Source organism: Diceros bicornis, chromosome 26 (assembly GCF_020826845.1).
Source record: "Diceros bicornis minor isolate mBicDic1 chromosome 26, mDicBic1.mat.cur, whole genome shotgun sequence".
NCBI lineage: Eukaryota > Metazoa > Chordata > Mammalia > Perissodactyla > Rhinocerotidae > Diceros > Diceros bicornis.
Window position 1 is genome coordinate 38,392,377 of NC_080765.1, and position 13,675 is coordinate 38,406,051.

The 13,675-nt window shown below is 49.6% G+C and overlaps 1 protein-coding gene across 1 annotated transcript; it reads left to right on the forward strand.

Annotated features, from left to right (window-relative positions):
* The first annotated feature begins 6,064 nt into the window (after nucleotides 1-6,064).
* Nucleotides 6,065-12,533, forward strand: LITAF (lipopolysaccharide induced TNF factor). The gene is made up of 3 exons (XM_058570044.1): nucleotides 6,065-6,289; nucleotides 9,073-9,229; nucleotides 12,336-12,533. The coding sequence occupies exons 1-3, from the start codon at nucleotides 6,070-6,072 to the stop codon at nucleotides 12,442-12,444; spliced, it is 486 nt and encodes a 161-aa protein (XP_058426027.1). The 5' UTR covers nucleotides 6,065-6,069; the 3' UTR covers nucleotides 12,445-12,533.
* The last annotated feature ends 1,142 nt before the right edge of the window (nucleotides 12,534-13,675 follow it).

A 13,675-nucleotide genomic window follows, 5' to 3' on the forward strand; every position in this document is an offset into this window, starting at 1 on the left:
AGTTCTAAAGAGCTCTGGAGTCTGACAGGTGTGGGTTCAAACCCCAGCCCTGCCCCCTGGATCTGTGTGACTTTGGAGAAGTGACTTAACCTCTCTGGGCCTCGTTTTTTCCGTTTGTAAATTGGGATGATGATAACAATAATTCCTGACTGGGTGGTGTGAGAATTACATGGGATGATGCGTGTAAGGCATGAATTACAGAGCCGTTGCAGTCAAGTAAGAGCCCACGGGTTAGTTCATCCTAATGCAGTTGTGAATCCGGGATGGGGATGCGGCGTAGAGAGAACAAGATGGGGAGTAGGCTTTGCTCAGGCCAGAACCTCTGGACTCAGAGATGCCAGAATAAGGTTTAAAGAGCCTAGTTATCTGGTCCCCCTTAGCATCCTTCACTGTCTTCCTGGGGTGAGGACCCAGCAGATTCAAGACCCAGAGAAGTGAACGGTGTAGGAGGAGGTGGTCGCCACCAGCCCAGCCCTGCTCGGCCCCAGTACAGCAGAGGGGAGTGTCCCGGCTGGTCACCCTCACCCTGCCCACCTCCCTCGGTTGTGGCTCACGAGGTTAAGGTGTGAGAGGGCTGGTCATGCCTGGAAAAGAATATACAGATGTCAGGAACACTAGGGCTTGGTCAGTAAAAGGTTAAAATGCATTCGGATGCATTGCCTTTATGACAGCAAGAAAAGAGGGACACATTTTAGAAATACTAAATGAACAAATGTTGGTGATGTGGAAAACTCATTGTGCCCGAATCCCTCACTCCACACTGTGGGTTCTCAGTGGGGACCCAAGGGAGTGAAAATCGGTTCTTAGGGGAGAGGAGAGAGGTAAAAAAAGTCTTAGATATTACAATGATGTGTGGCCCTCCAAAACTCAACCCAACCCAATGAAATCTTATTTCTTAGTATTTAATTTCTCTTGTTAGGCAGAAATCAAATTATATTTAAGTTAATTAATTAAATTTACATATAATTTAATTTTTCTCCTTGGGGGCGGGAGTGGGAGGTTGCCGGGGAGGCAGCTGTAATGAAAACAAGATTGAGAAATCCTGTTCTGAACTAGGGTTGGATGAACGAGCCTCTCCCAGACTCGTTCCCGTAGGTCTAGGAATGAATATCCGTAGACCCCTCACCGGCCATTTCAGAGAATCTCTCACCGAGCAAACTGTTGAGACTCGGAACATGGGAAATGTTCAGCTAGGGACCCCCGAATTCCAAGTGGCTTATTTACAGATGAGAAAGTGGGGGCCAGGCGCAAGTAGCTGGTCATGGGCCGATTTCTAAGGCCAGGCCCAGTTCTTCTGGCATTAGAAATGCCTCCTTTTCCTTTTCTGTGACGAGTGGTCACATTCAGCATGTAACATTTGGCCCCAGGACAGCATGGAAATGTGGGACCCCTTGTGCCTGAAATATTCAGAATTTCAGATGGCGGCACAGAGCCTTCGAGAGAGCGCGGGCCCTTCTGACTGCAGGGCCCTGTGGGATGGCTCGGGTCACACGCCCACAAGGCCAGCCCTGGTCACATTTTCCATATTTGAAAAATGCATTTGGAAGGCCTCTCTGGATTTGGAATTAGCTAGTGAAAGAGTCATTCCAAGATGGTGAAGACAGATCTCCACCTCAGCATTTTCTTGATTTCTGTGGGGACGGGTGGAAGGTGGATGGAGAATCGCCTTCAACGTGTTCTTTTAAATGGACAGTGGAGAAAAGGCCCTCTCCGGGGCATAATAACAAAGTCAAACAACGGGGAACAACGGGGAGGGGGGAGGAGATCCCCGCGTTTGTTCCTTTACTCCCCCCCACAAAGCTCCCTGTAACTGTGGCAACCTGGGCTCCCCGGAAACCCCCCAACTGCCCAGGCCACCAGAGGGCTTCTCGGGGCTGTGCTTTCGCGGGGCAGAACTGGGGTTTCCTGTTCTCTTCAACTCGGAGACACTTTCCTGTGGTTTCCAGTTTGTCCCAGAAAAGGATGTCACTGTGCTAGCGGCTCAGCACACAGGCGGCCTGACCTGGAGTGACGAAGAGTTCTCTGGTGGCAGTGGAGTGGGTGTCCGTGTGTGACTGTGTGTTTCTGTGTCTGTGTGACTGTCTTCTCTGTGTGTCTGTGTGTCTGTCTCTCTGTGTCTGTGTGCCCGGGTGTATGTCTGTGTGTGTGTGTGTCTGTGTGTGAATGTGTCTCTGCCTCTGTGTATGTCTGTGACTGTTGTGAATGTGTCTCTGTGTGTGTCTGTGACACTGTGTGTGTGAACGTGTCTCTGTGACTGTGTGTGTGTGAATGTGTGTGTGTGTGTGTTGGGGTGAGAGACTGCCTCTCTTAAGAGTGTCATGCTGGGGCGATGGGGAGGAGGGGTGGAGGCGGGTTGAGCATATCCTTTCTGGAAGGGTGGGTGGGTGGGTGGCTAGGGGGGCCTCCTGCTTCTGGGGGCGGGGGGGGAGCCAAATTAAAAAGAAAGGGGGTGGGGAAGAAAAAGAAATGGGACTGACTGGCGTGGCATTTCCTGGCCTGGGGCCTGGGGGAAGGAAGGCTGTGGAATTTATTTAGAAAGCTTTCAAACCAGCTGGGTTTTTTTTTTTTTTTTTTTTTTACAATTCTGGCCTGTTGCTCTTGTTCTTTTCAGAATTATAAGCATGTTTATGTGGCTGTTTGATCCAAAAGCAGTGTTCCCAAGAGGCAATCCTGAAGTCCCAGAAAGTAGGATGTGACTACAAGAAAGATGGTGCGCGGTCGATAAAGGGGGGCCCCAGGCGTCAGTTTCCAGAGCAAGCCCCTCAGGCCCTTCCTTCCTCTTGAGGTCACGGAAAGAAGGCCCTCCCCGCCCCTAACACCTGCGCATTGGCTCTTGACGACACCGCTGCTGGCCGCGTGTCTTCACTTCTGGAGGAGAGAGGCAGTGGTTTTGAGGAGAGAAGTTCCGCCTCTCGGCTGAGTCATTGCCTCCCAGTGGTTTGGCCCAAACTATGTGCACAGTTCAGGGCACCCCGAGACTTTCTTTTCCTCCCAGAGCACTCCGTGTGCAGCCATGGCAGAGGGTGCTGTTCTAGGCTTTCTGTGTTTTCTGCCCTTGTGGGTTTTTCTGTGACTCAGTTTTCATAAATAAACGTGTAGGCAGCTCCGGGTCTGCCTTTCCTGAGACAGGAAGGGACAGCGCGTCCTTGACGGTCAACGCACATCTAATTACCGCAGAGCTCCGAGGCCCTGCTCCCCAGCTGCAGTCTCCCCGAGCCCAGGTTGTGCCCGAAGCAGATGTGGGGGTTCTTGGGGCCAGCCGGGAAGGAACGTCAGCCGACTCCGGGGTGAGCCTGGTCAGGAAGTGTCCTGGGGCTGGTATTTGGGGCCTGTCTTCCCTCCGCCTCCTGTATTTCTGTGCCTGTGTGTCTGAGGAAACTGACAACATACCCTAACCACTTTTCACAATTGTTCTCATGTTTAAACCCTGAACCTGTTTTCACCAAGATGTCCTGTGGTCTTGTTAACCCTTCTCCTCCTGCTTAACCCGCCTCTGTAGACGTGTGTGAGGACCCTGGTTTCCTCCACCCACACACAGGGGCCTCCTGAGGTTTGCTGCTTGCTTCTTTTACAGACCTGCTTCATCTACCCTTTCTAGGCTTGGACCTTTCCTCTCTCTGTAACCTTCCATGGCTCCCACTGCTCCATAGCATTGCTGTCCTGTAGAACCAGAAAGCGAGCCACATAGGTAATTCAAAATTTTTTAGCAGGCGGCTTTTAAAAAGTGAAAAGAAACACGTGGAGTGAATTTTAACAGCATGTTACTTACCTGCATCTATCTAAAATATTATCATTTCAACATACAGTCAATATAAAAAAATTATGAATGAGATATTTCACATCGATGTCTTAAAACATTTTTGAAGGCCAGCCCTGGCGGCCTAGTGGTTAAGTTCAGCTCGCTCTGCTTCGGCGGCCTACCTTTGCTTCCTGGGCATGGACCTACACTGCTCTGTTAGCGCCCATGCTGTGCTGGCAGCCCACATACTTAAAAAAAATAGAGGAAGATTGGCACGGATATTAGCTCATGGCAAAGCTTCCTGAGCAAAAAAAAAAAAAAGTTTTTGAAAGCCAGGGTGTGTTTTACATTGACATCATATCCTAAATTGGGTGTTAAAATTTTATCAGAAACATTTGATCTCGATTCAGAGTTCATTAAATTTGCTGTTGAAGAAGTGGATTCACATACCCAAGGTGTCCCACGCTTACGTAAAAGCTTTCCAGTAATTAAGTTGTGTATTAGATTTTAAATTTTAATTGCCTAAACTTAAATATGACTTAAAAATTTACTTTCTCAGTCACACTAGCCACATTTCAAGTATTTAGCAGCCTCTTGTGGCTGCTGGTGTGACCATATGGGACAGCCCAGATGGAGAACATTTCCATCCTTCCAGAAAGTTCCATTGGACAGCACAGGCTTATAAAGTCCAAATACCTCCAGAGGACTTTCAGAATTTTCTGGAAGCTGGCCCCAACCTATCTAGCTTTATTTATTGACTTTGTTTTACACGTGTTCCCTTTCCCATGCCTCTTTTTCTACTTTGAAATGCCTTTTTGTCTCTTCCCCTGGAGAAATCTCCTCTTTCGAGCTCGGCTTAAAGGCAGAGCTTCCTGAAGGATTCTCCACTTCTCCCCACAGCAGAATTAATGACTGCCTCTGCCTCCCACGGGTTCTAGAAGCCGAGGCAGAATGCGTGGGAAGAGGCGCAGGCCGGTCGGAGCCCCCGGACCGTGGCTCGCTGCCCTCCCAGCTCGTTTCCTCACTTCTCCTGGGACAGGTTTGAATGGATCTTCTAACGCAGCCTTAGCCCTGCCCCGCTGGAAAAACAGAGCCACACAAAGGAGGGCACTGTGTCCTCTCCAGCTGCCCTGGGGCTGCTGCGCATGGGCTTCAGACGGGAACACGGCCCGGGTGCGGGAGATGTAATCCTAGGTGGGCATCAGCTCCGTTGGGGAAAAAACCCTTTCTCTGCCCTCACAAAAGGAAATACGTGCCTGGCTGCTCTCATACTCAGTTTTCAACATGGAAACTGGTGTGTGTGTGTGTGTGCGCGCTTTTTAAAAAAATATAACATACATACAGAGAAGTGCACACGTCCTCATTGCACGACTCGAATTTTCACAAAGCGAACGTGTCCATGCACCCAGCCCCCAGATGAAGAGAGAGAACATGAGCAGCCCCCCAGAAGACCCCCCTTCAGCCCCCTTCCAGCCTCTCCTCCGCCTCCCAAGAGTAAGCACTTTGCGGCTTCTAGGCCCATGCTTCGTTTCGCCTGTTTCTGGACTTTGTGTAAACGGCATCATTTACGGTGAGCTTTTTCGGCGTCTGGCTTCTCTCGCTTGGCACTGTAATTGCGATAGTTCCTGATCGGGTTCTGAATGCCCTTGTGTTTTCCGTCCCCCTGAACATGATTAGTGAGACCACAGCAGTTACAAAGAAAGGAGAAAAAACACTGGATGTGAAAGTTGGGTCGCCTTTGGGCAATGGTTTTAAGTGCGAAGAAACTTCTGCTGGAATTTGGCTGATGTTTGCCCTTTGAGATTTTCTCGGTTTTGGTGATTTTTGGTTGTCATTATTTACCTTTTATCTTTATTTAGGGAATCCCTTGTTAAGGTGACAATTCTTGGGTCTCCAAGGAACATTAACCCCCATTCCGGCTATTGAACAAGGCTGGACATGAGTCATTTCCTCAGATTTTCTGGTTGTCAGGTGGAAAATTAAAGATTAGAGTGGAAAAGGGGCCGGCCCTGTGGCTTAGTGGTTAAGTTTGGCGCACTCCACTTCGTGGCCCAGGTTCGATTCCTGGGTGTGGACCTACACCACTTGTTGTCAGCCATGCTGTAGTGGTGACCCACATACAAAATAGAGGAAGATTGGCATGGATGTTAGCTCAGTGATATCTTTCTCAAGTAAAAAGAGGAAGATTGGCAACAGATGTTGGCTCAGGGCCAATCTTCCTTGGGGGCGAGGGGGCGGGGTGCGAGGGGGCGGGAAATGATTAGAGTGGAAAAGAGAGAAATGTCCATTGAGTGTCTGATCTGGTCTCTTCTGGTTTTGCTTTAGGTAAAATGTCTGCTCCAGGATACTACCAGGCGGCCGCTGGGCCTTCCTCGGTGCCAACTGCGCCCCCGTCCTATGAAGAGACGGTGGGCGTTAACAGTTACTTCCCCACGCCTCCAGCCCCCGCGCCTGGGCCAACCACGGGGCTCGTGACAGGCCCAGATGGGAAGGGCATGAATCCACCTGCGTACTATACCCAGCCAGTGCCCGTCCCCAACGCCAACGCAAGTACGTGGGGTCTCCCTGGTCTCCCTACCGCCCTGACCTTGGCTACTCCATGAGAATGAAGACAGTGACCAGGGTGGCTCTGCCTAAGGGTCTGAGCCAAGTGCCAGCCAGTCCAACTTGACCCTTTATCCTGAAATTTCGCATGCAGGCTAGGTTCCGTATCGGTGAGGCCCGTGGCTTTTCCACAATAAGGAACGGTTTACGAGCCTTCCCAAGTCTGCTGTAAGCCCATCCTTGGGCTCTTACCACAGAGGGACAACCAGCTATTCCAGAGAAATTTGGGAAGGGGAGTTTACTTTTAAGGGCCCCCCCTTCCTGCTGAGGTTGGTGGGAGAGCTCTGCGCGAGGCCAGGGCTGGAGGAGGAGAGGGAGAAGAAATAGCCCTGAGTGAGGGAGCCCGCCCAGCCCACCAGCACCATTCGCGCACGGTGCTCCCCTGCCTCCCAGCAACCTCTTCACGACCTTGCCCCTGGGTACCTCCTGCTGCCCAGGTGTGCCCAGTATCACCAGCAGCTCGGGAGGAAATCCCCAGCTCAGAGCGGGGGGCGGGGGGGGGTGCCCGTGAGTCAGGCTGCCTGGGTCACCCACCCTCCTCTGCATCAGTCTCCCCACCTGTAAAATAGTGCTGCTCAAGTACCCCATCAGGGGGTGGTTAAGATTACATAAAGCCCTCTGAGTCACCATTTGATAAAAGTGAACTAAAGTTGTCATTGTGCTCAGCTAACTGTCCCCCCTTGAGATGGAGGAGGACCAGGTAATGACTTCAGACTGTTTCAGATCACGCTCTGATCAATATATAACTCATTCTTGCACTCAAAAAAGACTTAGTAAAATTTACATGTAAGAGCTAAAGTATGCAATACTGCTTTTCTAGAAGGTCTTTCTAGGAGTATGAAGGTCACTTAGCTCTGGGCAGTGGTTAACTTCCCCTAATGCATAGATTATAGAAATGGCATTCCAACAATGTGGAAAGGAACAGAAGGAAGTCACTTTGACAGAAATATGAGGTTAATCAACTTTGCCAAAAACATAAAGAACAGCCTGAACTGGAAGGGCTTCCTGATTTACATCACTCTAGATTCCCTTCTGGTGATTGTGAATGTCTGTACATGTTTTCACTTTTTAGTGTGATTTTATGTGCTCATTTCATGTATCGACATGGCTCCCCGGCTTGTCTTAAAGAACTGGGTCCGTGTTCCTTGGCCGGGTAAACTCCAGCCTTATCTCTGGGTGTAGGAGTTCATGAAGGAGCCCCGTGTGAAAAGAGGGAATTGTTCATCACGGTTCACTCTGTACCAGGCACCACATGGGGTTCTTTACCACCCTTATCTCGTTTAATCCTGGCAACAACTCTGTTCCTTCCATTTTTTAAGTAACAGCTTTTTTGAGAGAGAATTCTCATACCGTAGAGTTCCCTCTTGTAAATGATATATGATTCACTGGTTTTAGTATATTCACAGAGTTGTGCAACCATCAGCACTAATTCCAGAACATTTCCATCAACCCAGAAAGAAACGCTGTACCGGTTAGTGTCACTTCCCATACCCCCTTCCCCAGCCCCTGCAACCACTAATCTATGGATGAAGAAAATTGAGGCCGAAACCCATCACATCGCTGTTTCTGAAATTACCACCTGCAGACCACCTTCGTAGAACCACTCAGGGAGCTTAAAAAGCAGTTTGGGGACCCTGCCCCAGACCTGCCGGATCAGACTGTCTTGGGGGGCAGGGCCCAGGACTCTGCATTCTCAGTCGGTTCCCTCCGTGATTGCACGGAGAGTCGAGTTTGAAAGCCTGGTTTAGCTGAGCCAAAGTCCTCTTCCGGGAGCACACAGTCTTTTCCCATCTCGTATGTGGAGGTTTTGCGAGCCCCTCAACTGATAATTCTGGAAATCTGCCACTGCTTCTTCTCGTGTTGTCATTTTTCTCCCCACCCCAACTTTTGTTTTTTATAAAATACACATAACATAAAATTTATCATTGTCAAGCATTTCTTTTTTGTGTGTGAGGAAGACCAGCCTTGAGCTAACACCCGATACCAATCCTCCTCTTTTTGCTGAGGAAGACTGGCCCTGGGCTAACATCCGTGTCCATCTTCCTCCACTTTATATGGGACGCTGCCACAGCATGGCTTAGCGAGCGGTGCGTCGGTGCGCGCCCAGGATGCGAACTGGTGAACCCTGGGCCGTCGCAGCAGAGCGTGTGCACTGAACCGCTGTGCCACCGGGCCGGCGCCATCAAGCATTTCTAAGTGTACAGTTCAGTGGCATTAAGTACATTCACACTGTCATGCAACCATCACCACCATCTGTTTCCAGAACTTTTTCATCTTGCAAAACTGAAACTCCATACCCATTAAACACTAACTCCCCACCCCCTCCCGCCAGCCCCTGGCAGCCACCATTCAACTTTGTCTCTGTGACTTTGACTCCTCTAGGTGCTTCATACGTGGAATCATACAGTATTTGTTCTTTTGTCACTGCGTTATTTCACTTAGCATAATGTCCTCAAGGTTCCTCCACATTGTGGCAGGTGTCAGAATTTCCTTCCGTTTTAAGACTGAATAATATTCCATCGTGGGTAAGGGTAGATCACGTTTTGCTCATCCATTTATCCATCGATGGATACTTGGGTTGCTTTCACCTTTTGGCTCTTGTGAATAATGCTGCTATGAACGTGGATGTGCAAACATCTGTCGAGACCCTGCGTCTGCCTTTCTGCCATCTAATGAGTGTTTTCCTCGTTTGCTGATCAGCCTGTGTCTGGTGTTCTTCTTTCCATCAGTTGCCGTGCAGACAGTCTACGTGCAGCAGCCTGTCTCCTTTTTTGACCGCCCAGTCCAGATGTGTTGTCCTTCCTGCAACAAGATGATCGTAACTCATCTGTCCTATAACGCCGGTGCCCTCACCTGGCTCTCCTGCGGGAGCCTGTGCCTGCTGGGGTAAGTCCGTGGTCCACTCGGCCCCCGGGCTCTCTCACCTTCCTCTCTTGTAGGATTTCTCAACTGCAGCACATACTTCTGTGTTGTGGGGGGCCTTCCTGTGCACTGTAGGATGTTGAGCAGCATCCCTGGCCTCTGCTTACTAGATGCCAGCAGCACCTCTTCCCCTACTGTTCTAACCAGAAATCGTCCTTCTGGAGCATATCAGGGCCTGGATGCCGTTGTCCCAGCCATCGTTTCTCCTTGCTCGTCTGCTCAGACCACTCCCTGCATGTAGGGACACGCACGGCAGCCGCGTGCATCTGTGTAGGCTGAGGCTGTCAGGGATTTCTTTTGCTTCTAGGATTTCATGACCTAAATAATAATGTTTGCCTGACTCTGAAAGAAGCGTTAAACAGTCCGTACATTAAAATACTTTATAGTCATCTCTTCAAAACTTCTTATCTTTTTATGACCTCAAGTATTTTTCCCGTTGCCCGTACAAGGAGAGTGTGTAAATATTTATGTCTGCACCAAGGGTATTATATTGAGAGAGAGAGGAGTTTCTGTACTGGGAGCAATTTGAAGAAACACAATTCAGTTTTTTTCCCCAAACGGACAGAGGCGGCATCCTTCTTCCTGGCCGTGGAGTCACTCCGTGAAACCACAGGCCCTCTGTTTTCTTCCTTGAAGGAAACGGTGTTTGTGCGTTTCTTTTCAGGAGTGCTTATCTCTTGTACAACAGCTGGCTCGTTCCTCATCTCCTGCTTGTGACTCAGGTCGGGCAAGAACGGTATTTCTCTTCCTAATTTCCAAGAGAGGCTCAGAGCCCCAGAGAGCTTGATTAACTTCCTTGAGGACACGTGTTCAGGGGGCAAGAAATGAGACCGAACAGGTTTCTTGGCTCCCGATTCCCTGTCCTGTCTAGGGGAGTCCACTGATGGCTGTCATCTTCACTCCTCGGACAGAAAATGCTAAATATTTGCCTTTAGACATTTATATTAAAACTAATTTTTATCTTTGAAATCAGGGAAAGACAGAATGGAAACGTCTACTGAGCGTCAGCCTCTGCTGATCTGGCTTTCAAATTGAGGCAGCTTTTCTGTCCCTCCCTCCTTTTTCTTCCTTAAATATAGTACCGTGGGTTCAAATCCTGCCTCCCGCTGCTGTGTGACTGTGGGCAAGTGGGTTCATCTCTCTGTGCTCCAGTTTGCTGGTCTGTAAACTGGGGGGTTATAATGCCTACCTTGGGGGGTTGTTGGGGATAAAATAAGTCAGTGTGTGTGCAGTGCTTCATGGAGCCATGTCTGCCCATGTAGGCTGTAGATTAGGAATCTCTCTAAATGGCCTGGCTGCCCTATTTGAATTCGGGAAAGCTTACGCAATAGGAGGAAATTTCTCTCACGAGGACGTTTCCTCATCAGGGTATTTCCTGATTCTGCTTTGTGTAAATCAGTGTCTTCCTGTAAAATGTTGTTTTTTAACTACGTTTTTGACAAATGTTGCTTGTAAGGCTGTGTGGTGTTTTCTGACACCAGCCAGCTCTCCAGCGCCAGCTGGGTGTCCAGTGATTCAGTTCAGTCTGACACTCACTACCTGGAGTTAGCACAGACCCCACAGCTTAAGGGCTCAGTCCCACAGACTGCCCCCACTTCAGACGCCAGTCGCAAGTCTTGGGCCACCTTCGCTTCTGACCAACCAGCTGTAATTCGGAGGTCCCGCTATCCCCTCTTCAGGTTCGGTAATTTGCTAGAACAGCTCACAGGACTCAGGAAGGCATTTTATTTACGTTTACCTGGCTTATCACCAAGGATCAGATGAACTGCTAGATGAAGGAGTACCTAGGGCAAGGTCCAGAAAGGTCTCGAGTGCAGGAGCTTCTGTTCTCCTGGAGTTGGGGTGTGCCACCCTCCTGGCACATGGATGCATTCACCAACCCAGAAGCTCTCCAGATTTAGTTGTTCAAGAGTTTTTATAACCCAATCCCCAGCCCCCTTCTGCTCCCTGGGGGTCTGTGGTTGGGGCTGAAAGTTCCAACCCTCTAACCACTTGGTCTTTCTGGTGGCCAGCCCTATCCTGAGGCTACCTAGGGACCCTACCCTAGTCACCTCATTAGCATAAACTCAGATGTGATGGTGAGGAGCTTGTTATGAATAACAGAAGACACTCCTGTCACTCCGGAAATGCTGAGGGTTTGGAGCTCTGTGCCAGGAACCAAGGACAAAGACCAAATATTCTTTCTTATCCTGCAGACTGTAGGAAGGTCCTGCCTGTGGGTGCTGATGGTGGATGCCGTAGGCTAAGAGATGTTATTTGGGGAGTTTTATTTGGTTGTTGCTGTAAGAAGCAGCCTACGTATGGAAAAGTGATCAGTCTAAGACAGGTCAGCAAACTACAGCCCGGGGGCCAAATTAGCCCATCTTCAGTTTCATTGGAACATGTCATGCCGTTTGTTTACGGATTATCTGCGGCTGCTTTCAAGCTGCAACTGCAGAACAGGGCCCGTGGAGCCTAAAATATGTACTCTCTGGCCCTTTACAAAAGAAGCTCACCCAATCTAAGACTTTGAAAGATGCTCAAAGGACCCAAGATTTGAGAATACACCCAGGACGGCCTGTCTGTGGGAGCAGCCCCGGCGTTGGTTGGTCTGTCAGTTTCCTAGGGCTGCTGTAACAAATTGTCACAAGCCTGGTGCCTTAAGACAACAGAAGTTGATTCTCTCACAATTCTGGAGGCCAGCCGTGCACAATCAAGGTGCCCCCAAAGGCTCTGCGGGAGACTCCTTCCCGGCCTCTTCCAGCTTCTGCTGGTCCGGGCCTTCCTGGGCTTGTGGCCACATCACCCCAGGCTCTGTCTCTGTCTTCACATGGCCTTTGTCCCTCCCTGCACTTCTGTGTGTCCCCTCCTCTTCTTGTAAGGGCACCAGTCATTGAGTTTAGGGAGCCCACCTGGATAATCCAGGATGATCCCATCTTAAGATTCTTAGTTAAATCTGCAAAGGCTTTTTTTCCAAATGAGGTTGCATTCATCCGGGGGTGAGGACGTCTCACGTATCTTTTTGGTGGCCACCGTCCAGACTACTACGGTGGGTGACACGCTCTGCGTGTGGCTGTTTCTGTTCTTGCAGGTGTGTGGCGGGCTGCTGCTTCATCCCCTTCTGCGTGGACGCCCTGCAGGACGTGGACCACTACTGTCCCAACTGCAAAGCTCTCCTGGGCACCTACAAGCGCTTGTAGGACTCGGCCAGACCTGGAGGGAGCCGTGTGCTGCAGAAAGTCCTTTCCGACTCTCACCCAGCCCCAGCCCTGGCGGAGGGTCCACCTTGGTGGTCTCACCCCTCCCGGGGCTCCACCTCCGTGTCTTCTTTTTGGGGGAAAATACCGCAAAAGTAACACGTCTTCAAACCCCAGAAATTGCTGCTTGGAGTCGTGCACAGGACATGCAAAGACGTTCACCTCGAGGGCTGGTTCAAGGCTTTCCTGCCCACCGTGACCCCAAGTCATCCCATTTCACTGTGACCGTTGCCCCGTCTGAATATCCTCTGGTGATTTGCCATTGGCGGACTGCTTTTCTTGCCTTGGTGGGCCTTTCTGGTGGTAGTCTCAAACTGAGAAGCCATGAGTTGCCTTATTTTAGAGACTGTTCTGGCCCAAATATGGCTGAACCAGCCTATAGTGCCTACCATTGCATCTGTCTGCTCCCACTTCTGATGACAAAACTCTTGCCTTATAGACTAAGGCCTTGGTTCTCAGATTCTGTAATTGCGGACTCTTCACTTTAATTTCTTAATTCATTTTAAGTACAAGGAGGGGCTATTCACACCCACCAGACACATATCCACGAGGTCATAAACGCATGCTAGAAATACCGGGCTGGATCTTACCATTGGTCTGCCTTCCCTCGGTTCTTTGAACCAGATCCTCAGCCACTTTCCATGAAGTGCTTTTTTCTTGGAATTGTTTGTATTAATGGTTTTTATGACCTCCTTTTGGTCTTAAACACCTTTGAACATAATTTTGAAAGGAAGGATTTATAGAACCATCTTCCCTAACCGTATGACTGGCATCATTTTCCCATCTGCCAATGCATTCTCACATTTTTTTTTCTTAACAGAAAAAGTAATGGACCATTTCATCCCCTGCCTTTCCTTGGGTTCAGTTTGGTTCTTAAGAACCTCTAGATGGAACTGTTAAAGTGGGGCCCCTTTGGGGTTCCCGGTGGGGTGTTTGAGAACACAGGAGAAAGGATGATCAAGCATGTCTGGGTACCAAGGTGCTGAGATGGGGACTTGGACTGGTCGAAGGAATCTGGAGTCTGATTTTGTTTTTCTGAAATACAGTTTGTTGTATAACATCGGAAGACATGATTTCTAGGACTCAAACAGCAAACCAGAGTTCTTGGTTAGCTGCTGCATCATCTTTGAAATCAAGACAAAACCGTGCTTGACTTTCAGGAGCTCCTGTTTTG

Coding starts and splice junctions, on each gene's coding strand:
- LITAF (XM_058570044.1), top strand. CDS start 6,070: ATGTCTGCTCCAGGATACTACCAGGCGGCCGCTGGGCCTTCCTCGGTG. Junction 6,290..9,072: donor CGTCCCCAACGCCAACGCAA/GTACGTGGGGTC, acceptor TCTTTCCATCAG/TTGCCGTGCAGACAGTCTAC. Junction 9,230..12,335: donor GGGAGCCTGTGCCTGCTGGG/GTAAGTCCGTGG, acceptor CTGTTCTTGCAG/GTGTGTGGCGGGCTGCTGCT.